Genomic DNA, 23,870 nt, shown 5'->3' on the forward strand with positions numbered 1-23,870 from the left:
TGTCTTTTTCCTCCATTAAAATCCATGCCTCAGCTATTTCAGCTCACTGTAACAGAACCACCCCTCTTCTCTCATCCTCTGCTCAAGCAGTATCTCAGAGCGGCAAAAAACTTGAGACCACCTAGGAGAGCTCCTACCCCTGCCTGGGACCTTAACTTTGTTTTGGAGACACTCACTCTACCTCCTTTCGAGCCAGCTGCTACTGCAGACTTAAAATTTCTTTCTTGGAAAACAGCCTTCCTTTTAGCAATCACTTCAGCTAGAAGGATATCTGAATTATAGGCCCTTATGGCAGTGGAGCCTTTCATCATCTTTCATGCAGATAGGGTATCTCTCAGGACCAATCCATCCTTCATGCCCAAGGTGGTTTCCAGTGTGGCTCTTAATCAGTCCATTCATTTTCCAACCTTCTTTCCCAATCCACAGAACAAAGGGGAACTGATTCTGCATTCCTTGGATGTGCACAGGCAACTTAGATTCTACTTGGACAGGAGTAAATCTTGAAGAAAATCTGAACAATTGCTGGTAGCATTTGCTGCCGGGGCAGAGGGGAAGGCTATTTCAAAACAAACCATTTCTAAATGGATAAGCCATTGCATTAATTTCTGCTATAAACACCATGGAAAACCTATCCCCCAGGGGATCAGATCTCACTCCACCAGGGCTGCATCTACTTCTGCAGCCTTTCTCAGAGGTGTTCTTACCAGGGATATCCTAGAAACTACTACCTGGAGTTCTGTACATACTTTCACCAAGCATTATTATTTACCAATTTTCTCTAAATCCAGAGCTGGTTTTGCCACTGCTGTCTTGCAGGGCCTTATAGCTGCTCCTAATGCTGTATAAACTCCTCCTCCCAACCATAGCTTTGGGAATCTACCCAAATGTAATGACTGCAACAGTGAAACATGAAGAACATAGTACAGTTGTGTACACTTACCATAAATGTAGATGTTCGAGTGTATTCACTGTTGCAGTCCTGGTTACCCTCCCTCCAGCCCCCTAGTTTTCTCTGGCTATACCTCTACCTTCCTTTACTATGCTTAAAGGCCTTTTTGGTGGGAGGTATACTTTTGTGTCTTTGTATTTATTTTGCTCCCCATTGGGGGGGGCACCTGACATCTGGGGCAAGAAAAACTGATGTAATGGCGTTGGCTGCATGTTTTATACCCCTGACGACCTGACGTCATGGAAGAAGGGATAGCAACCGACGCAGGACCCAAGACTTTGTTAATCAGGCCGACTGAGGGCAACCTGCCAGCAGATTACCCAAATGTAATGACTGCAACAGTGAATACACTCGAACATCTACATTTATGATAAGTGTACACAACTGTACTTTATAAACAGAAATAAAGTGGGGGGCTGTGCCCCCCACAACCCCCCTAACTAAATATACCAACTCCGAGATCACTCTACAGCGGAGCAAGAACAAAATCTGCTTAATGGCCAAACGACTAGTTTTCCCTGTGTGAAAACCGCCATTCGCAATTTACAGACTTCGACATTTTGTGATCAACCTTTAGGTGTTCGATAACCTAAGGTTTCGATCATGTAATAGGGAACCTATTAAACCCATCTGGATGGAGGGAAGGCATCCATACTCCCCACAAGAGTTCCCCCAGCAGAGAACCTAATTGGAGAACCAAATGCTATAAGGTAAGAGTGCTAACCATTGCACCACTCTGCCATCCTAATATTAGTTACCTATCTATTTCCGAAATTGTTTTTAGTGATATATAAATTGGAGTGTGTTCTACAAAGAAATTACATGTTTTGTCTAAATAGTATTTTATGTTGCTGATATAAATAGAAATACTGACCTCAGTATTCCTGAATTTTCTCTTAGCCTTGTTACATACCTAAATTTTATGTTCCATAAATTCAGTTTGCCATCTGTACTGATATAACCTATAAAACTGAACAGTATATTTTCAGTTACCAGTTGTTCCATTTTATAGGTTATGTCAGTATTTTTCTTCTAGTCAAACTTCACCTTTTTGGCTTTATCACCTTATCTTTGCTTAAGATTGTTTTCTGTTCAGTAAGAGCAAACTTTTATAAAACTGTTTTTGGAAATTTCAACAAGGGCTTCATTTGATATTAAATTACCCACCATATATCATCTCCGTATAATGTAAACTATATGTCTTGAAATTATTATGCCATTGGTTTACATGTTTAACAAATAATGATTCAAAACGGACCTTTGTGGTACTTGATTCACCATTTTTTTTAAATCTTAACTACACCTTTATGTTCATTAAGTTTTAGTATCCATTTCATATAATTTAGTCAGCTTTTATTCCATATAATTTATTGCTGACAGTATTCCTATTTTTTATGGTCCATGTACTGTGTTCCGCATTACTAAAAGCACTGGAGAAGTCCAAATAGGTAGCAGTGTCTAGGTGGCTTTCTGTCCCTGGAGATGAATCTTTGCATAACCAAGTTCAGACTGTAACATAGAGGATTATGATCAGTTTTCCACTCATATCCATCTTGTTCTGCTTTTGAGATGTGAATGTGAAGAACTTTATCATGAAGCTTGAGAGGTAAATCTGGACATCCATTTGGAAAATATGTAACTTGCTAGTTATTTTTGGAGAAGCCTAGTCATAACTCTTTGACGTAAATAAAGCTTTAGCTTCCTCAGTGTACCACCTGTTAACAGAATGAGAAAAAAATAAAAACTTTAGGAACATAAAGTGTTTTACAGCTTTGAAAGGTGTAAGACACTTAGTAGTGCCCACATATAGCAATCAGAAGTGGTGTGCTTCTGAAAAAAACAATAGCTTTAAACGTTCTTGTAGTATTTCCTACCCCTTCACTATTGCACTTACGAGCATGCACGTATGTGTGAGCACAAGGTGTATTACTGCTTTCAAAGATGTCAGAGTCTTGGTCAGTATTTTGAGGAGCTGTTGCATGTGCTGCAGTGCAAGAGTAGTGAGCATAACAGCTCTGTAGGGTTTGTAACAAAAGTTATGCACATTTCTGATGTTGGAAAAGTGCATAATGGGCTTATCTTTTGTAGATTTTGGAGTGTAATGATTAAGCTCCATATACTACAATATAAACAGTTTTTCTGAAATGCTTCAGCTAGAAAATTTCAGAGCTGCAGCCTGCTGTGCACTGAACCAAGCTTATTTCCCCCCCCTAAGGATAAAATTGTTCTCCTAAAAATAAGTTCCATTCTAATTGTGAAAGTTTAGCCTCAATCACTCTTCAGCATTGTCTGTCTTTTTCATACACATAGTCACTGCTTCTGAATCCATTTTCCATGGCCCAACTATTAAAAAGACACTTGGATTGTATTACATTTAATGTACTAGCAGTTCTGGTCTTTGAATGACTGTTCACCACCTGTTGTGTTATTGTCAGTCTATATTCCATGAGCAAAAGTATAGCAGCTTTGTTGAAAACTACAGTTCATTTTAAGATTTCTTTATTCATTTAGTTAGCAACTGTAACACCTACATTTAAAACCCATACAGAGAATAAAATAGAGAGAGAAATCCAGAGCAAGAAATTGTTATCATAATAGATGCTGGCAGCATAGTTACATTCCGAGTAAGGACATGATTGCATTACTTTTAATATAACTAATCAGAGAACTATGCAGATTTACATTAAATGGTTTACAGTAGTTCAGATTCAAGCAGAAATATGCAGTGCCTCTGGACTTTGAATACAATAGACAATGAAAGGTACCCCATCTGCTTAAAGTTGAACCAGTTTAAATGTTTCACTGAAAGCTGCATACACTTCCCCTAATATTATTCATTATGGAATTTGTATGCATTGCTTTGGTTTTGTGGCTGTTGCTATTTGTCATAACCATTTTTTTTCAAAGCACTAACTTTGGAGTCCCTCATTTTATTTCTTTTATCATGTTTTGAGTTTTACTTAATCAACCTCCACCCAACAGGCTTTTTTTTGAGCAAGGCTGAGCTGGCGACCTGCAAAGGAGGATGGAAATTATACATGTCTGTTGGCTTTTGCTGAGTTGTGATACCACATGGTACAATGTATATTCTTAATGTGGAAAAAAATAGTCAAAATTATTCCTATAAAACCTACAAATGCATTTGTATAGTAATATTATTCTTTAGAATGTGATTACATGGTCAGTGTTCTTTTTCAGTGATTCATTCCACAGAATATCTAGTTCAACATACCCTGCATTTTTTTGCATTAGTTTGACCATGGCATTGTTTTATTGCAATTTTTATGCAGATGATAGTTGGCTTGACATTTCTTCTGAGAAGCTGGATCAGTTGCTGAGGGATGCATCAGGCCAGTCAGAATTCACAAGCAACAAACAAGAGAAAGATGACAAATATGACTTGAGTGAAGTCACACACAGCATGAAGGCATTCATATCCAAAGTGTCAACACATGAAGGAGCAGAAGTCCCTTGGTACAAGTCTCTTCATTTTATTTGATGTTATACTGATTGTGGTGTCTCACTTCCTGCTGATTATGCTGTTCTATTTGTCAAAATAGTCAATTATTTTACCTTTAGCTGTTGTGCATCCTATGGTTAAGTTATTGCAGTTGTTTAGGGAATGACCTCATGCCGACTTTATTGGGTTTGTTGTCAATGACATATCAGTATCACTGAGTTGAGCACAGTAGCTGCTCTTATATCCAAGACCCTCCTCAATGCTTTACAACAGTAATATGTCTCCTTGCTCTCTACTTTTTGGCTGGTTTTGCTTCTTTGAAGCTCCTATGCTGAGGGACATGAGCATTAACATATTATCACACAGCTCATTAAGAGGATATGATTAGCCCTTTTAACTTGTCAGCTGTTATCTGCTGCTTTTACATTTTAGGCCTCCATTCTGACATTCTTCTTGGAGATGTTTGTGAGTTCAGCATCTTAAACTTAAATCATCAAAATGTTAATATAGCAGCCAACCGTAAGCCAGGATCCACACTAACATTTCCTGTATTGCTTAAGACAGGAGTATGATATTAAGCACTGTTGCTAGTTTTAGGGTGGTATTCATAGTCACTCTGCTTACAACATAGCAGGAATTTACACAGGCTGCTCCTAAGCACAACTTCAAACACACATCATAGAGCCACACTGTGCTTAGGAGCAGGCAGTTTAGTCAGCTTACAAAAAAACTTATGTAGATGAGAGAGTAATGAGATGTAGAGAGAAATTATTTCAATTTATGCAGCAAGCATATGTAAATGAGGTCTTTTCCTGCCTGTTTGTGATTTATAGTCTCTTTTTATGCATCTCTGCACTGTGTTGCACATACCTTCTAAAAAGCAAATTTGCACCTTTTCTACCTACTTTGCAGTAAGCGAATATGCTTGCTGTAGCTGCCAGCCTGGCTGTTTCTCATAGTGAACTGCTTGTCTTGGCCATGTCAAAACCACAGGTCCCCGGAGGAGCTCATTGACCAAAATGGATCAGGTATAGGCAAAGAGTCACTCATTTTTACTTTGTTGATCAAGAAATCTTTGATAAATTTAGTGTGGATAGGGATATTATGAGGACTTTAATGAGTTTGTATGGCCCACAGTCGAGGACTGGGAAGATGCCCAGTCATCCTATATCTGGTGACACCAGGATGTGCATTACTCTTCCTATACTTGCCATGGGAACCTTCTAGAGAAAAGCTAGGGACACGTTGGATATTTCTCGGTCTTCTGCCTTAAGAATACTTCAGCAATCCCTTGACATACTCTTGGCACATGTGGATTAGTATGTTTATCTGCCAGTGTCACCTCAGGACAGAGACATGAGTGCTTTTTGTGGGATGGATCATTTTCTGAGGTGCTTGGTACATGTTGCCATTAGGGTCCCATCTGGACCATGGGGGGAGCACTACTAGAACAAGAAGGGCTACACTGCCAGGTTGTGTGTGATACATGGGTGTGCATGACCAACATGTTGGCCCATTATCCTGGCAGTGCCCATGATTCTCACATCTGGCACACAAGTTCACTCTACTGTCTTTTCCTGCATGGTAGGATACTCCATGGTCACCTTGTTTTCCAATCCTAATAATTTCTGTAGTATAATTTGGGAAGTGTTTGCTTAGTAGTAAACCCCCCTTGTATACAAGCATGTACATTCATATGCTTGCATACATACTAATATTTTAAGCATGGGCAATAATGCCCTTCTAGCCTGCTACTGTACCAAAACAGTTCCCATAATAAGTGTCCAGGCTGTTCTTAAAATATCTAAATTAGTGCTTGCTTTAATTTAGTAGTCTGTTCCATGCATCATCTACTCTCTGAGAGCCAATTAATACACATCTTATTCCTCCAGAATCTTCTACATAAGTTTTCTGTTGATTCTTTATTATTTTGATAACTCCAAACATTTCCAGAGGTAGTTGTCTGTAAATTCCCTATATACCCGAATAAGGTCTCTGTGATGCCTGTGCACTGGCTCAGTAATCAAGGAAACTCAATCCTCACCACTAACACCAGTGAGGGGTGTCCATATGGGAAGGATAACAAATACACACACAGTAAAGTACAATTTCCCGTAAGAGCACACAAAGATCACAGTCAGTCTGGGGCTGGTTTCTCCCTTTCTCTCTAGATCCCCAATAAGACTCCCCACTGGCACAACTATAGGGTACAGATCTCAGCCTAGTGGTCAAGCTAAAACCTCCAGCACCCTCTCTGTCCAACCAGTGCTTCATATCCCTGCCCAATTAGCTGACACATGCACACACTTTAAGATATGAGTTATATACAAACACAGAGACACTCCTGGGGTAGACTGGCACAGGTTCTCCAGCTATGCCCCTTCCTGCCAGTTTATAACGTAGTACCAGCTGCCACCAACCACTAATATCAGCAACTAAACAGGCCCTTACCAAAGGCTGACCAATTATTACTGTGCAATATTATTATCCAAATAGTGAGATTCAGCAGCAAGACTATTGGAGTGGCTTTGTACAGTATCACTGTATACATGTAATGTACTCTGTAGCTTAAATTATCTATACACAAAACAGCCACAGTTAAAAGGTTTAAAAATATTTAATACTAAATAATAAAAACACAAGACGATACTTCTTACTACACATTGATAGTAGAGTTCAGACATTACAGGAAAATGCTTAAAATAATACTGTAGAATAGTGCTGACATAAATATAGAAAACAGCTAGACTAAACTTACTAGTTTTTATCTTTTTATAAGAGCAATCACATTTCTAAATAAACTTACATATAGAGCAAAAGCAGAGTACTTGTGAGTTGTTCTCCGCTTTAGACAAATTCCAAAATACAGTCTTTTTAATTGATAATACATCACTGCTGACTCATTTTGGATTACATCATCATTTTCTGGTTTCCCAGGCTATCAGAAAGTCAGAGTTTAACATAACTTTGACCTTGTACCTGGTCAGGAAACCACAGCAATTAAAGACATTATATATGTAAAATCTAGCAATTAACTCTGGTCTCAAAACAATAGAAAGAATCTGCAGGTCCAAGCAATCATACAAGGCCTGACTTATCAGCTTTCTTCCAGAAGAGTGCACTGTTGTTAAATTTTTGACGTTCAGTGTTTAACACAATTTTCTTCCATTTAAGAGAACAAGCCTGTGGCTTATATTAATATTAACAAATGACAGAATTATCTACAAAATTCTATTTAGCTAAGCTGGCAGCCTTCACAGTTTCCTATTAAAATGTCTATATGAAACACTGTGCAAGTTCAGATATTTTAGTCTTTCTGAATATCTTAAATGTTCAAATCCATGGATGTCCTTGGTATATTTTACTCTTGACAGTTTACTCATGCTTGTTTTCTTATAAGGTTTCTATATTGCTATTCTGTATTCAAGTTTGGGTCTAATGTAACTAATAAATAATGACCTAATCATTTTTGAATTCCTAGACTTTATAAATCTTTTTATACAGCCTATAGTTCTATAACTATCATTAACCAATTATTTGATATGATTAAAAAGCTCAAATCACAGTCTACCCATATACCAGGCTCTTTAAATGAGTTTACAGTTTCAGTCACTGTGTGCTGCGTTAAATGTTTAGCTTTCAGTTTTTGTCTCCCAAATCTCATATGCTTAGTTTTTGATGTATTTATCAACATATTGTTCTCCTCTGCCCAAATAGTGAATTTAGTCAAGTTCTTTTGCTGACATGCCCCATTTGTAACACATATAATCAGTTGACCCATTTTCATGTTATCTGCATACAGATTGTAGAACACCTCAGATGAAAATGATCACTCTGAAAGATACAATCTAAACAAAATATGGACCTAGGATAGAGCCCTATGGGGCACTCTTGACTGTAACCTCAAATTTCACCTGTCCAGTTGTTGTATGATACTTACCATGTCCTATTTGTAAGCTATGTAGCTATCCATCTTATCAAGAGTATATCAGTACCTAGTTATTCAAATTTATTGATCAGTGTTTTGTGTATTACCTTATAAAATGCTGAAGTTAAATCTATATAAATTACATCACAGTGCAACCTTTCATTCCTAGCTGTTGCTGTATTGTTATAGTACATCATGGTACAGGTGGTAATAGAACTATTTTCAACATATGTGTGCTGATATATGATTTCAGTTTCCAACATTGCCAGTTCTGACAGTAATCTATCCTATATAACTTTTTCCATTATTTTTCCACAACATGAAGGTAAACTTCTGGGTCTGTTTGACTCAGGGTTTGTCCTGGTTTACTATCAAAATTGTGAACGTCACTACGTCGACTGTCATATACTCGAACATGGAAGGTCGTAATCGGTAATGTCGAAGACAAAATAATCAATCTAGGAATGGTTTAACATGGGTCGAGGTAGGTGTTCAGTATTTATTCCGAACTACAAACATCTCCCCTACCTCAACCCATGTTAAAACCATTCCTAGATTGATTATTTTGTCTTCGACATTACCGATTACGACCTTCCATGTTCGAGTATATGACAGTCGACGTAGTGCCGTTCACAATTTTGATAGTAAACCATTTGTCCTACTCCCCTTTCCCTTAAATACAGGTTTAACAAGTGCTTGAGGAATCTCCTCATATTTATACGGGTCCCTATCAGCATCTCGAATGCTGACAATATCGAATTTGATATTGTCGCATCGAGAATGCCGAAAGGGCAGAATATCGAACGGGTAAACGGAAATTTCCGTAAGGGGAGATTTTCATTTACCTCAATGTAGTGCGGTCTTGGAGTTGGTATATTTAAGTAGCGGGGGGGCTTGCCCCCCTACCTACACCCTTTAGTTTTTTTTTTTTTTTTTTATTGGCATTCGAAAATGTAATAGGTCAATCATTTCATTTTGACATTTAGTGATTCGACCTATTACATTTTTGAAATGCTGATATAGACCCATTTATACGACATAGTAAATAACATACTGGTACTGTAAGTTCATGTCGAAATGTTCTCAGGTTATTATTCTCATTCTCTCTCGTCCCTGTGCTTTGTTTGGATCCAGTTTGTGTAGTTCTTTTTCAATATAATCTAATTTGATTTCAGTGTCTGAGGTTACTTGGATGTCACTAGGACAATTGATCACCCGCTTTGTGGAGTCAAACTGCTTTGCATAACATTTTGTAAATATATCTATAATCTATTGTCTGAGAATAAATTTTAGGGTCTACACACAGTATATCAATTTGTATGTCTTTACTCCTGTCACATCTTGTGTATTTATAAAATGATTTCCTTTTATGTTCAATATCTTTATATAAATTTTCTTCAAATTTTTCTTGATCTCGTCTCACACTACATTTAATTTGTCTGTCCATCTTGTTTATTTCCGTTTTCAAACTCATAGTTTGACCTCTTTTTCCATTTCTTATATTTTTTGTCTGTCACCTTAATCGAGTATCTTGTTCTTATGAAAAATATATCCTGCTGAAGTTGTATGCCTAGATCCTGATGTTAAACATTTTTGGATGTCTTGCATTCAAACAATTTCTCTTTCAAAACTTTCTACATTCTCTCTGCAGATGTTCATCGTGTTTCACTGTTGCAGTCATTACAATTGGGTTATCCTGCTGGCAGGCTACCCGCAGTCAGCCTGAATTCCAAAGTCTAGGTCCGGCGTCGGTTGCTGTCGCCTCCTCCCTGACGTCAGTGCGCCAGGGATATAAAAGATGCAGCCGACGCCATTTTCTTCAGTCTTTCTTGCCGCGCGGTGCCCGAAGCAAAAGCAGTTCACAAGTGATGGTCGACCGACTCCTGAGATTTTCAAGTTCGAATTTCAGATCCAAAGTCTTCATTAAAAGCTAAGTACCCCGTTGGGGAAACTTTTTTCTGGCTCCAGACTGATGTCAGAAAAAGTTAATAATTGTATTTCTTGTGGGAAGCAAATACCTCATAAGGATTTTCATTCTTACTGCATTCCTTGCCTAGGCCCTGACCACGATGTTGCTAGTTGTCGGTTTTGTGCTAGATTTAACCAACGCACTATTAAGCGTCGGCACGATTTTGCATTTCATTACTTTGGCAGAAGATTTAATTATATAATGCCGTCAGAACAGCCGACTACCGGAGATTACAAAAAATGCAAAGAAAAAGAAAAGGACAGGCATCCGAGGTCCAACACCGACGACGAGGCTTCTTCTAGGCCAGTCGCCGGTTCTCAGTGAGGCGCTTTCGCAGCCCCTGACGACCTCTACTTTACAGCCGCAGGCCGATACTGACTCCCATGTGGAGTCAACCAGGCCTACAAAAACTCAAGGTATTGGACCTTCGGAAACCATTCCCTCAGATGGGTCCGGAGCTGCTGAGCAGGCATCGGCTTCTGAGGGCATTTCCAGGTCTACACAGTTATATGTTAAAACGACTTCAGCTTCAAAAGCAAAGACTAAAGCAGCTTTAAAGACAAAGAAACAAGTACAACAGCCCCATGGACAGGCCTCCATGCCTAAAAAACAGATGCTCAAAATGGCCGAAGACCTGATTACTTTGATCAGGGGTACTCATCCCCCTCCTGACAAGAGGCCTAGGCAAGAGATAGAGTATGAATCTTCAAATCAGGTTTCCATTTCATCTGATTCCACTTCTGATCAGGAATACTCTCTTCCTCCTTATGAGGATTCTGATGCTGAAGACTCTATCCCCTCAGCTTCTCCTCCTGAGGATTATTCTTTCGGGGAAACACTGCATACCATGAGGGAGCATTTCCACTGGGAGAGCCAAGATTATTCAGAATCTAAGAAAAGGCTCAGAGACTTTCTTTTACTGCCTCAGCACAGGCCCCTTGCTATTCCACCTGTGCTAGACATTGTAGATGATGTATTTTCAGAGTTCAGTCTGATTACTGACTCCTTACCTCCAGCTCCTGTTAAGCCAGACAGATACTACAGGGTTCCAGACTCCCACAAATTTCTTTTTAAAAACCCTGCTCCTGACCCAGAAACTATCTCTCAGGGTCCCAAGGGGGTCAAGGCTTCCACTGCAAAAAACCCTACCCCCTCTGACAGAGATTCCAGGGCACTTGACAGATGGGGAAAAAAGATTTATACTTCTGCTACCTTGGCCATAAGGGCTTTAAATTGTCAGTTTCATATGCTTAAATATCAGCAATACATTATGTCACTGCTTAAACAGAAAATGTTGACAAATTCTGAATGTGCAGAAAATAAAGAAATGCAGGATTTATTGCACGCAGCTGAACAAGTTGGAACGCATACTTTACAATGTGGTTTTGATTCTTTGGAGGCCTCCTGCAGAGCCGCTGTTACGGGTTCTGTCATTAGGAGGCATGCTTGGTTAAAGGAACAGAATCTGCCTGATCATGTTGAAGCAAAATTATTAGATGCTCCATTACAGCATGATACCTTGTTTGGTGTTAAAGCAGAAGAGGTGTTGAAGAAAATGGAGGACAAAGCCAAATCTATGCAAACAGTCAAGGATTTCTAACAGGTACAGCCTCAAAAATTTAGCAGACACTGGCCTACAAAGAATTGTTCCTTTCCAGTGTCAGACAGGCCACAAAGAGGCAGATACAGATGCCCTAGAGGCAGATCCCAGCCCCAAGGCTCATACAGGTCTAAACAATGGGGTGCTTCTACCTCCAAAAGCGGAGAAGACAAGTCACAGCCATACAGAAAGCAGTTCCAGTGACTTCCCCCTGCCAGCGCCAATCACTTATCTTCTGGCAGCTCCTTTAGGGGGAAAACTAGCACTTTTTTCTCAAAACTGGCACCTAATCACCCAGGACAAATGGGTCGTGAACATAGTGTCACAAGATTACAGGTTCCACTTTCACACCCTGCCAAGGGCAAACGGTATGCCAGACCTGCCAAAAAAATCAATGGGCAGAGGCACAAAAGCAAGTTTCATCCCTCATGGACATGAGGGTCATTTAGCAAGTACCACAGCAAGAGCAGGGACAAGGATTTTACTCAAGACTTTTCTTGGTAATCAGAAAGGACAAAGCCTGGAGACCAATACTGGACCTATCTATTCTAAACACGTACCTGGATATTCCAGAATTCAAAATGTTGACTCTGCAGCAGCTTCTGCCCATGCTGGGCAAGAAGGCTTGGCTTGTAACTTTAGACCTAAAAGAGACATACCTGCATGTCCCAATCAGACAATCATGCAGAAGATACCTCAGATTCATAGCTGGCTCAATGCACTACTAATTCTCTGCACTGCCCTTTGGCTTATCTACTGTGCCTAAGGTCTTCACAAAATGCCTGGCACCAGTAATTGCATTTTGCAGACAAAGAGGAATACAAATATATCCTTACTTGGACGACTGCCTTATTCAAGCAGAGAACAAGGACATACTACTACAGCAACTGGCGTTTGTAAAAAGATTACTAACATGCCTCGGGTACACAGTAAATGAAAAGAAATCAAAACTTGTACCCTCTCAAGAGATAATATTCCTGGGTGCAAGCTTAAATACAACTGCCCAGATGGCTTATCTCACGCCAGACAAACAAAGGCAACTGACTACTTATTTCAAAATGTTGGCAACAAACACTCAGTTAACTGCAAGAAAAATTCTGCAGGCTTTGGGCTTCATGGCATCCTGTATTCTGCTAATTCCATATGCAAGACTGCATATGATGAAACTACACTGGTATCTGAAAAGTGTTTGGACTCAACATTGCCACAGCCTGGAAACAATAATTACACTCATTCCCTGCCTGCAACAGGAGTTTCGATGGTGGGCAAAGGCCTGTCACCACAACAAGGGGCAGCCATTCACTATCCCCCCAGCCAGGCAGACACCGACAACAGATGCATCAGATTATGCCTGGGGGGGGGGCCCACATGGCAGGAAGATGTATTCAGGGCTCATGGTCCGCAATCCAAATGCATCTACATATCAATCAAAAAGGAATGCTAGCTCTTCAAAATGCCATGACAGCCTTCAAGGATCTACTTCATCCAGGACAACTACTGATAAAGATGGACAGTACTACAGTCATGAGGTACATAAACAAGCAGTGAGGCACACATTCCTACCCCCTTTGCAGACTAGCCATGACTTTGTGGGACACAGCATTGACTTACCAAGTACATCTGCAAGCACAATTCCTGCCAGGAAAGATAAATACTCTGGCAGACGAACTAAGCAGAAACCTCATGGATCCCCATGAGTGGAAATTGGATCCACAAGTCTTCAACATGATAACAAGGAATTGGGGATGCCCGGACATAGATCTATTTGCCTCCTCTCACAACTGCCAACTACAGAGATTCTGCACAAGGACTTATCACAAGCAAGCATTAAAAGTGGATGCTCTATCTTTCAGCTGGAAAAACCTAACAGTATATGCCTTTACCCCACTGCCTCTCCTTCCCAACATACTCCTAAAGGTCAGACAAGAGAAGCCAAAAATGATACTGATTGCCTCAGACTGGCCCCGCCAGCATTGGTACCCAATCCTAAGGAACTTGACTCAATGCCCAGCATGGTCATTACCTCATATTCCTCACTTACTGACCCAAGAAAACAATCAGATCCTGCACAGCCAATTCAGGACCTTAAATCTGGCAGCATGGTGGATAATGTAGCTTTTCAAAACACACCTCTCTCTAAAGCAGTGATGGATGTTATGTTGGAGGCCAGGAGGCCCAGTACCAGAAAATCTTATGCAGAAAAATGGAAGAGATTCTGTGCCTGGAACCAGGCACAAGGAATTGACATGATTGTACCAAATATCCCTCAGATTTTGCAATACTTAACTGAGATGCTGGACAAAGGCCTATCCTTTTCATCAATTAAGATTCATGCCTCTGCCATTTCAGCTCATTACAATACAGAGCCACCTATTTTTTCTCATCCTTTATTAAGGCAGTACCTCAGAGGAGCCAAAAACTTACGACCTCCAAGGAGATCACCAATACCTGCATGGGGACCTCAATTATGACTTGGAAAAATTCACTCTGCCTCCTTTTGAGCCAGCCGCTACAGCTGATATAAACGTTTTATCATGGAAAACAGCTCTGCTCCTAGCAATAACCTCTGCAAGACGAGTCTCAGAGCTACAAGCACTCATGGCTGTGGGACCTTTTATCATTTTCCATCCAGATAGGGTTTCTCTGAGGACAAACCCCACATTTATGCCTACGGTAGTGTCCAGTGTGGCCTTCAACCAAACTATTCATTTGCCTACCTTTTATCCAAACCCACAGAATAAGGGTGTGAAACTTCTGCTTTCTTTGGATATACACAGACAGCTGCGCTTCTACTTGGACAGAACCAAAGCTTTCAGAAAGACTGAGCAATTACTGGTAGCATATGCTGCAGGATCACAAGGAAGGGCCATCTCAAAGCAGACTATTTCAAAGTGGATAGGTCACTGCATTCGTTTATGCTATTCTCAACATGGCAAATCAGTGTCTAAGGGCATTAGGCCACATTCAACCAGAACAGAAGCCACTTCAGCAGTCTTCCTCAGAGGAGTGCCAACCAAAGACATTTTAAAGGCTGCAACCTGGAGTTCAGTGCACACTTTTACAAAGCACTACCACTTACCACTCTACTCCAAATCCAGGGCAGGCTTTGCCACTGCAGTACTACAGGGCCTCATAGCCGCTCCTAATTCTATTTAGTTCCAGCCTCCCAACCTTAACTTTGGGATTCAACCCAATTGTAATGACTGCAACAGTGAAACACGATGAACATAGTACAGTTGTGTACCTACCATAAATGTAGACGTTCGAGTGTATTCACTGTTGCAGTCCAGGTTACCCACCCACCACCCCCCTTATCTTTGCTGGACCTTACCTGTACTTCTCTATTCTATACAACCTATGTGGTGTATTTGCTTGTAGATGAAGGAAACTTGTTACTTGGTGCATGCATGCTTTATTGACATATTTTTTAGCCTACCCTTTTGGGGGCACCTGACACCTGGGGCAAGAAAAACTGAAGAAAATGGCGTCGGCTGCATCTTTTATACCCCTGGCGCATTGATGTCAGGGAGGAGGCGACAGCAGCCGACGCCGGACCTAGACTTTGTAATTCAGGCCGACTGCGGGTAGCCTGCCAGCAGGATAACCCAATTGTGTAATGACTGCAACAGTGAATACACTCGAACATCTACATTTATGGTAGGTACACAACTGTACTTTTTTTCCACACTGAACGCATCACTCCCATTAGTTTTACATAGTGACTATTTTGCTTCCATATGATGTTACTAATCTTCTGTGCATTGGTTTAAATTTCAGCTTGGAAGAATTATCTAGTTACAAATTAACCTTTATAAACCCATGATCACTGCATATCAACTGTAGTAAAACTTAACATGAAGTAACAGTAATTGCTTTAGGAACACAAACCGTGTCTATTATGTTCTGTTCCCTGGTAGGCTTTTTTTTACAATTTGAAGCAATTATTGTTCCTGAGCACACGTTGTAAATAATTTCCTTATTAATGTTGAATCAATATTATTCCATTCTGTTTCTGGTAAATTTAGGTCCCCAGCCACTGTTATTTTTCCCTCTTGTGTTTTATGCTTGAAATTTATGAATTCCTCTAGGTCATCAGCACTTAGAGTGTATAGACCACCAAAGTCAGTAATGGTCATATGTTCCAGGGATGTCTTTATTGTTACAGTTATGCAATCTGCAGTATTGGTGTTATCACAGAACATGTAATAATCACACTCTCATAACAATCTTTAATTCCTTTCATAACTTCTCTTGATTTTGTGTTAGAATGTCTGTTACAGTATAAACATTTATACCCTAACAGAACTGGATTCCAGTCATTGTTCATTTACCATGTTTCACAAACAATAACAACATCAATCTTGTGAAAGCGTCACAAATCTTCCAATAAAAAAAATCATTATTAATGCTCATAGCATTAACAACCATCAGAGGTACATCAAATGTTGCTGTCTGTGAACTAAGTTCATGACATGTCAAAAATTCTGCTTTGTATTTGTCAAATAGTGCAAAATATCTGCTGCAAAAATTCTCTTCCCTGATCTTGATAAGAGCACATCAAATTGTCTAAACATGTATGCGCCCAAAATTAGGTTTGGATGCTCTACACATTTCCAATTTTTTAAACTGTACATTTTTTCATGTAGGTATTTACCCCAAAATCTTACAGTGACCAGACTTTCCTTTATATTTGTGATTTTTACAAATAGTTCCTTACACATGTACAAGCTATGTTATCTGACAGGGCTGTAAGTTCCCTACTAACAGTTAGAGTCCTTGTGGAAGAGGTCATTTGTACCAGTATGGATAAAAACAGATCCATTCGTCCTAACATTAGGCCATTGTAAGGCATTTCTTGCATTCTGTATTTTTCCTCCTGCCAAGCATAACACTATTCGATGCTCATTATCTTTTCTGTAAATTTGAGTATCAGTTCCTCTAATTGGATCTCGAATTACAAGAACACCTTTTTCTGATCAGATCTGAAGAATCTTCAGCTTCTAATTCAGTAATATTTTTTCTATCATTTGTTACAAACAAATGATCATCACCATTAGTCTTATTAGTTCCATTGTTTTCACTGCAAATTACATTTGCAAGCATGCACTTCTCATCCAGCTGGCTTTGTACATCTTCATCTTGGCCCACGTTGTCAGCTTCCATCTTTCTCTTTTTTTCTTACAGTAATGGTCTTCAATCTTTCCACGTTCAGTTTTGATTTCTTCCTTTTCACCTCCCCCTTGCGTCTTTTTTCTACATTCTGTTTTGGAGAAATTATGCCTTTTTCTGCAGGCTGATAGTTTTCTGGTAGAAAAATGTCATTCCCTGTAATCTCTGTGTTGTATAACAAAGCAGTGTCCTTTTTAGTATGTATTCTCTTTGTCTTATGGACATTAATCAATTTCTTTTTCTTCCTTGTTATTTCTTGTGAACATGTTCTTTCTTTTTATTTTCTTCTGTATACTGTGAATACTCAGATTGCTGAATATTTGTATCCATAATTCCAGTGTTTCTGTGAAATCTATGTTCTGTCTAGTCTAGACCAGTTTTTGTATCTTTGGGAATAATGTAAATTTACTCCAAACTCCTACCACTGAATTCACATCTTCCATGCCAAATATTTTCATAAATGTCTTCAAAAATCTACCATCCTTTGTTGAATTTTCCCTTTTGGGCCCTCTACATGCATCTTCACTGCTACAAGTCAAATTCCAGTTCCCACCTATAAGTAATACTCCCTACCGAAAGCTAATTATTTCTCCCAGAAATTTCTTTAGCTCCATTGCAGCAGGTTTAGATGTAATATAAATACATGCCTGTAGTATCTTAGTACTACAAGTCTACCATTATTATCATTTTTTTCCTCTTCTATCTCTGTTGGACCTCCTCTTGCAATTAATATAAGTACTCCTCTTTTACTTTGTCCCAGCTATTCCCCTGAATAACCATCCTGATAACTTTTCTTTATCAAATTCACATACTCAATTTTTTTTTCCAAATATATCTTCTGTAGCATAGCTATTGTACGCTACATTTTTAATACAATTCACTACTGTTTCTTTTTCGTATGTATCTGAGACCATTTACATTTAAAGGTAATATAGAAAGCATTATTATGTTAAAAAGTTATTATTCCCACCTTTTATGTGTAACAGCTTTGTAAGTGTCTAGTTCCAGCTTTTGTGTTACATGCATACACTAATGTTTGGCAGGTTGATCTTTTATACAGTTGTCTCCTGTCGTATCCATTTGAGCCTGTGTCACATCTTAAAAACTTTGTTTTATTGAAAGCCATCAAACAAAAGAAAACACAGTCCAATGCATCACTAAAACCTGTTAACTTAATACTATCACAGAACTATGTACATCTTCAAATGTTGAGGTTTTTCCCTTCTAATAAGAACAGTTGTCCCAGACCGACAACCACACTCATACTTGTGTTAACCTAAATGGAAGGTTATGCACACTAAGATGCATGGTACATCCTGCACTTCTACTAAGTGCTTTTTAGTTTTGTCTTATCTTTATTACTCTCCCAAATTGGGAAAACACTTGAATGCTTTCAGAAAACATCTCCTAGCCATTGATAGAAATAAGTGTACTGTTTTTTTTTTTTTTTTGCTGTTTATCAGGTTGTCTCCACAAAGACATGAGAACCAGATACAGAATTGCTTCTACAAGCACTGATATATTTCCTAGACAATGTTATTTTTTATTTGCTTTCTATGAAACTGTGTTACTAGATCAGACCAAGGGCCTTATTTCAGTCATTCCCATATGCAAGAGTGAAAAAAGCATAGCATCTTTCTTGTATCCTAAGTCATAAAAACCACTAGCTGAATGGCAGACCAAAAAAAAAAGTCACTAAAACCTGGATTAGTGCAACTCAGTTTAATTTCTTCTTCCATCTGTAGACTTCATCATCTGATGATGCTGTTTTTGGTCTGCCATTCAGCCACTGTTTTTATTGTTTAGGTTATAAGTGTTTCCACTTGGTTATCCAGTTTATTGTTCATAGTTTACTTGTATCATGCTCTTTTGACCAGATGTTTCTTCATTTTTTTATGTTGCAGTGCCTGCACTTCTTAAATCTGAACAAGGAGAAAGAAAGAAGGAAAAAGGGGTGCCTGTTTACTTTAGTATCCCAATTGCTCTCAAAAATAACCCGAGAAAACTTTGCTTTATAGCATGCAGATTATATTCTGCATTATAAAAACACTATTATTAAGAACAGCATTTTGATTCACTTACAGTTAACTCTTTCCTTCCTCTTCCCCCCTCCTAAATGTTTTTCCAGACATTAATGGCATGAAGTAGGGCATATGCTTCAGAGGCCCCTACAAGTTTAACAAAGTCAAAAAAGTCAGATATTTCCAGGTTTTCTTGTTCTTTCATGCTCTGCAAATATAATTAATGCTTTGCAATCCCATGTTTATTTGTCAATTTCCGAGTTGCAAGTTTTATTCCTGTTAATCTTAGGGTTGCCACCTTTCACTGTAGTTAAAACCAGACTTAAAGGGCCATGCTCCTTGCACCTCCCATAACGCCATCCACACCTCACACCCTTTCTGCCCATTTTGTGATGTCATCACATCAGACAAGGGAAAAATGGCATATTTTTCTGTTTCTGATGCCTTTTTTCCGTGGAATTACTATGATCGTTTGTAATGCCTTTTTCTGTGGAATTACTATGCTTTTTGTAAGAAGAAAAGCATAGTAAATCCACAGATTTGACAAACCCCAACAGGGTATTTCTTTTTTTTTTTTAAAACAGAATACTGAAGTTTGTACAGTATTTTCTGGACTATTGCACAATTACTTTGATTTCCGAATAGTCTGGAAAAAAATGGATAGGTGGCAATGCTAGTTGACCTCCATCTCCCAGATCCAGCCTCTGCTTCATTTCCAATATACTCCCATTTCTTCTAATCAGCTGTTGTGCTTTTTTTTCTGTCTTTCAAGCATTTTCTTTCAAAACATTGGAAAAGTTTCACTATCAAAGTCTCTCTATGATCTTTATTACCAAAAGAAAGTAAAGTTCCTGTAATTGTGGCTGCACAGGTAAAAACCAGACTCTCTAAAGCCAAGAACACAGCATCCATGGGACCTGACAACATCCCAGGCTGCATTCTACATGAACTACAGAATGAACTGGCACCCCACCTAAGTACCATGTTCAGTAATAGCCTCACCTCAGGCTTTGTGCCCACTGAATGGCGCACAGTGACGGTTATCCCACTCCACAAAGGGGGAGCCACCACAGAACCCAGGAACTACCAACCCATTAGCCTGACGAGCCTGGTCTGCAAGGCTATGGAAGGTATCCTCATGGAACTTATAAACAATGACATTGGTAATCTCCAAACTCTGGACCCCACCCAGTTTGGGTTTGTAAAAGGCAGACCATGTCTCCTAAACCTGATAGACTTCTTTGAAGCGGTCACCAAAGCCGTAGATAAGGGTAAGGTGGTTCACACAGCCTATTTAGATCTCGCCAAGGCTTTTGACACTATCCCCCACTCTGGAATTATAGATAAACTCACCAAACTAGGTATAAATCCCTATGTCACAAGATGGGTTGCCAACTGGCTCACTGACAGAACCCACACTGTGAGAGTAGCAGACTCCAAATCCGACTTCAGACAAGTGGAGTGCCACAGGGTTCAGTCCTGGGTCCTCTCCTGTTTGGTATCTACTTCTCTGAAGTACAGGCTAACACAGAAGGTCTCTGGCTAATGGAGTTCACAGATGACTGCAAGCTAGGAGCCATAATCGAAACTCCTAACGATATGGACATCCTACAAAAGGGCCTCACTGAGACAGATGCCTGGTGTCAAAAGCCATGGCCTCAAGCTCAATGCCAAAAAGTGCATTGTCATCCCTTTTGGTAAAACTCTGTACCCATGAACTACCACATAGGTGGTAGTCTACTTAACACCAAAAGTGTGATGAGACCTTGGGACAGAGGTGGACAGTAGTCTCTTCTTTGATAATCACATCACCACAGTAGACAGGAAATCCTTCTAAGTGGCACACCTCATCACAAAAGGTTTCTCATCCAGGAAAAAAAGAGGTCATTGTTACCCTCTACTCCGTCACTCATTATACCCATTATAGAATACAGCGCCCCTTTTGGTATGTACCTCACAAGACATCTACAGCAACTGGAAGGGCCGCATAAATACCTCACAAAGGGGATTACCAGCCTCAAACAGATGCCCTATGCAGACCATCTCAAAATACTCCAGTTTTACTCCATCGCATATCGCTTACTCAGAGGTGATCTCTGCCTAACATACAAAGCTATGTCAAATCCAGAGCTGTTGGACATGCTCCACTTATAGAAATCCCAATCCCTCCTAGCTACACGCTCTAGGGACCTAAACCTTGTCACCACAATAAACAGAACATGCTGGAGGGATAGATTCCTGTCCCAGAGACTTCCCATACTCTGGAACAAACTACTTATCTATATCAAACAAAGCTCCTCATTAGCACTCTTCAAGAAAAATCTTGATGATTGGATGGGAGATAGAAAATTCACCCCGGGGATCACTTCTGTGGCTCTGCTTAACAGGGGCACAGGAAAATAATTTTCTTGGGTGGCAAAAGCCAGGGTACCTTTTTGGCTAGGCTTATATAGGCCATAGGGCCAACAGCCTAGTACCTACCTATGAACCTATAAGAGCAAGAAGCAGATTCTCTGGACTTCCATGGTGGCTGCACATTGGGTAACAGCTTAATTTCTCCCAATGTAAAAAGAGAAATTCAGAAGAGATAGTCAGTGAACTCATTTTTTATGTAAATTTCAGAAACTGGCTAGTAAGTATACTGTCTGGATGCCAGCAAAAAAGAAATTCAGAGAACCTGAAAGAAAATCAACCAGAAAAAGGTGAGGAAAAAACATTGGGAAGAATTATGCAGCTGTTCAGCAAAATGCAGTGCAAGCTCCAGATTCGGTGCAAAAACATAACTCCCAGTAACCTAGAGAAAAAAGTCAAAAATACTCAGAGCTGATTAAAATAAACAAAACACTAATGGAGTATAACAACTCAAATTGCAAATGGCTTGATGAAATGGAAGAAGCTTTAAACAAATATTCGGATGAGGTGGTAAAACTGCAAAAATCGGAGGTCAAAATATAGAAAAAGCTGGCTGAATATGAGACTGCTCAAGAAGAGATGTTTCAAAAAATAATACAAATAGAGGACAGAGTACACAGGGGAAAACCTGAGATTTTCTGCTGTACCAGCAAAGCTAGTAGGAACAGACTGTATTAATATTATGAAAGCAAAAATAAGCAACTGGACTGGTATTACACAGCAGGAGTTGTTAATTGAAAGGGCACATTGTGTGTATGCTCCAAACATGGCCATGAGAAAGCAAGTAAACATTTAATAGTATGCATGGAATCCTACCAGCAGAAGAAGTTGATTGTGACAAAACTGTCAGAAGGGCAAACTACTAAAAGTGGGAGACAGTAGAGTGTTTGTGGAAAATGATTACTGACTGTACACCAGGCAGAGCAGGAGTAAATGTATTCCACTAATTAGGAATGTCAAGAAGCAGGTGTGAGATTCAAACTGTTATAACCAGATATCTTCAGAGTATTCTTTCCTAGAAGGACAAAATCATTTTTTATGCAAAACATGCTAAGGAGTAAATACAAAAGTTTGTCCAACAAAAAGTGAGCTGTGAAGCAGAAGGAGATTCTGCTTCATCTTCTTCTGGTAATACAGACTACAGAGAGACTGTGTGAATGAATCCTTTTCCAGTTTTGCAATTGAAAATGCTTGAGAGGGAGAAAAAAGCACAAGAGTTGACTAGAAGAACTGAGTACATTGGAAAGGAATCAGAGACTGGGTGTGGGAGATGGAGATGATTGGGAATAATGCATATGCCCTACTTCATGTCGTTAATGTTTGGAGGAACACTTAGGAGAGGGGAAGAGGAAGGAAAGAGTTAACTGTAAGTAAAACAAACATTTGTTCTTAACAGAAAACTTTATATAATGCATGATTTCTGCATGCTATAAAGTTTCTCAGTTATTTTCAAGTGTAATGGGGATACTGAAGTAAACAGGTACCCCTGTTTTTTGTATTTCTTTTTACTTTCTCCTTCACTTTTAAGAAGTCTAGGCACTGTAATGTAAAAAAAAAAAAAAAGCAGCAAACGTCTGTTCAAAAGAGTATGATACAAAAAAATATACGCTTTTTCTCATTCTTGCATAGGGGAATGACTGGATTACGGCTGTTGGCTTTATTTAGTGACAAGTTTTAAGAGAAAGCAAATAAATCAAAAACAACATTGAATAAAATAAATCTTTCCTCTAGCAAGTAAATAAATATTTGTAGAAACAACTTTGTATCTGGTTCTCATGTCTCCATGGAGACAATCTAATGAGTAATAAAAACAGAATATTTCTTTCTTTTAATGGTTTTCTTTCAATGGCTAAGAGATTATGTTTTCTGAAAACATTCAAGTATTATCTTATTCTAGGAGAGCAATAAAGATAATACAAAACCAGACAGCACATAGTAGAAGCACAGTCTGTACCATGTATTGTAGCATGGATAACCTTACTTCAAGTTAACCGAAGCCTATGAGTGTGGCTGTCAGTTTGGGACAATTGTTCCTGTTAGGAAGGCAAAACTTCAATATTTGAAGATGTACATAGTTTTGTATGTTGTTATTATGTTAATAGGTTTTGGACATATTGTGGGTGTACTTTTTGTTTGAGAGCTTTAAATAAAACAAAAATTTTTGTAAGCTGTGATATAGGCTCAAATTAATATGACAAGAAACAACTGCATAAAAGGTCAACCTGCCAAAGATGAATGTGTGCATGTAACACAATGGCTGAAACTAGATACTTAACAAAAAAGCTGTTACAAATAAAAGGTGGGAATAGTAACTTTTTAACATAAGGATCCTTTCGTTGTTATCTTTAAATGTTAATGTTCT

The 23,870-nt window shown here is 39.1% G+C and overlaps 1 protein-coding gene across 3 annotated transcripts in view; it reads left to right on the top strand.

Moving 5' to 3' along the window:
• Nucleotides 1–23,870, top strand: part of ECD (ecdysoneless cell cycle regulator) — a 984,622-nt gene that overhangs the window by 651,819 nt on the left and 308,933 nt on the right. For all 3 annotated transcript variants that reach the window (XM_044056092.1, XM_044056093.1, XM_044056094.1), the window contains one exon: nt 4,240–4,423. In XM_044056092.1, the coding sequence (XP_043912027.1) occupies nt 4,240–4,423 (184 nt within the window). The remainder of the gene's footprint in view (nt 1–4,239; nt 4,424–23,870) is intronic.

Source organism: Protopterus annectens, chromosome 14.part0, assembly GCF_019279795.1.
Source record: "Protopterus annectens isolate FY-2018-M chromosome 14.part0, PAN1.0, whole genome shotgun sequence".
Lineage (NCBI taxonomy): Eukaryota > Metazoa > Chordata > Ceratodontiformes > Protopteridae > Protopterus > Protopterus annectens.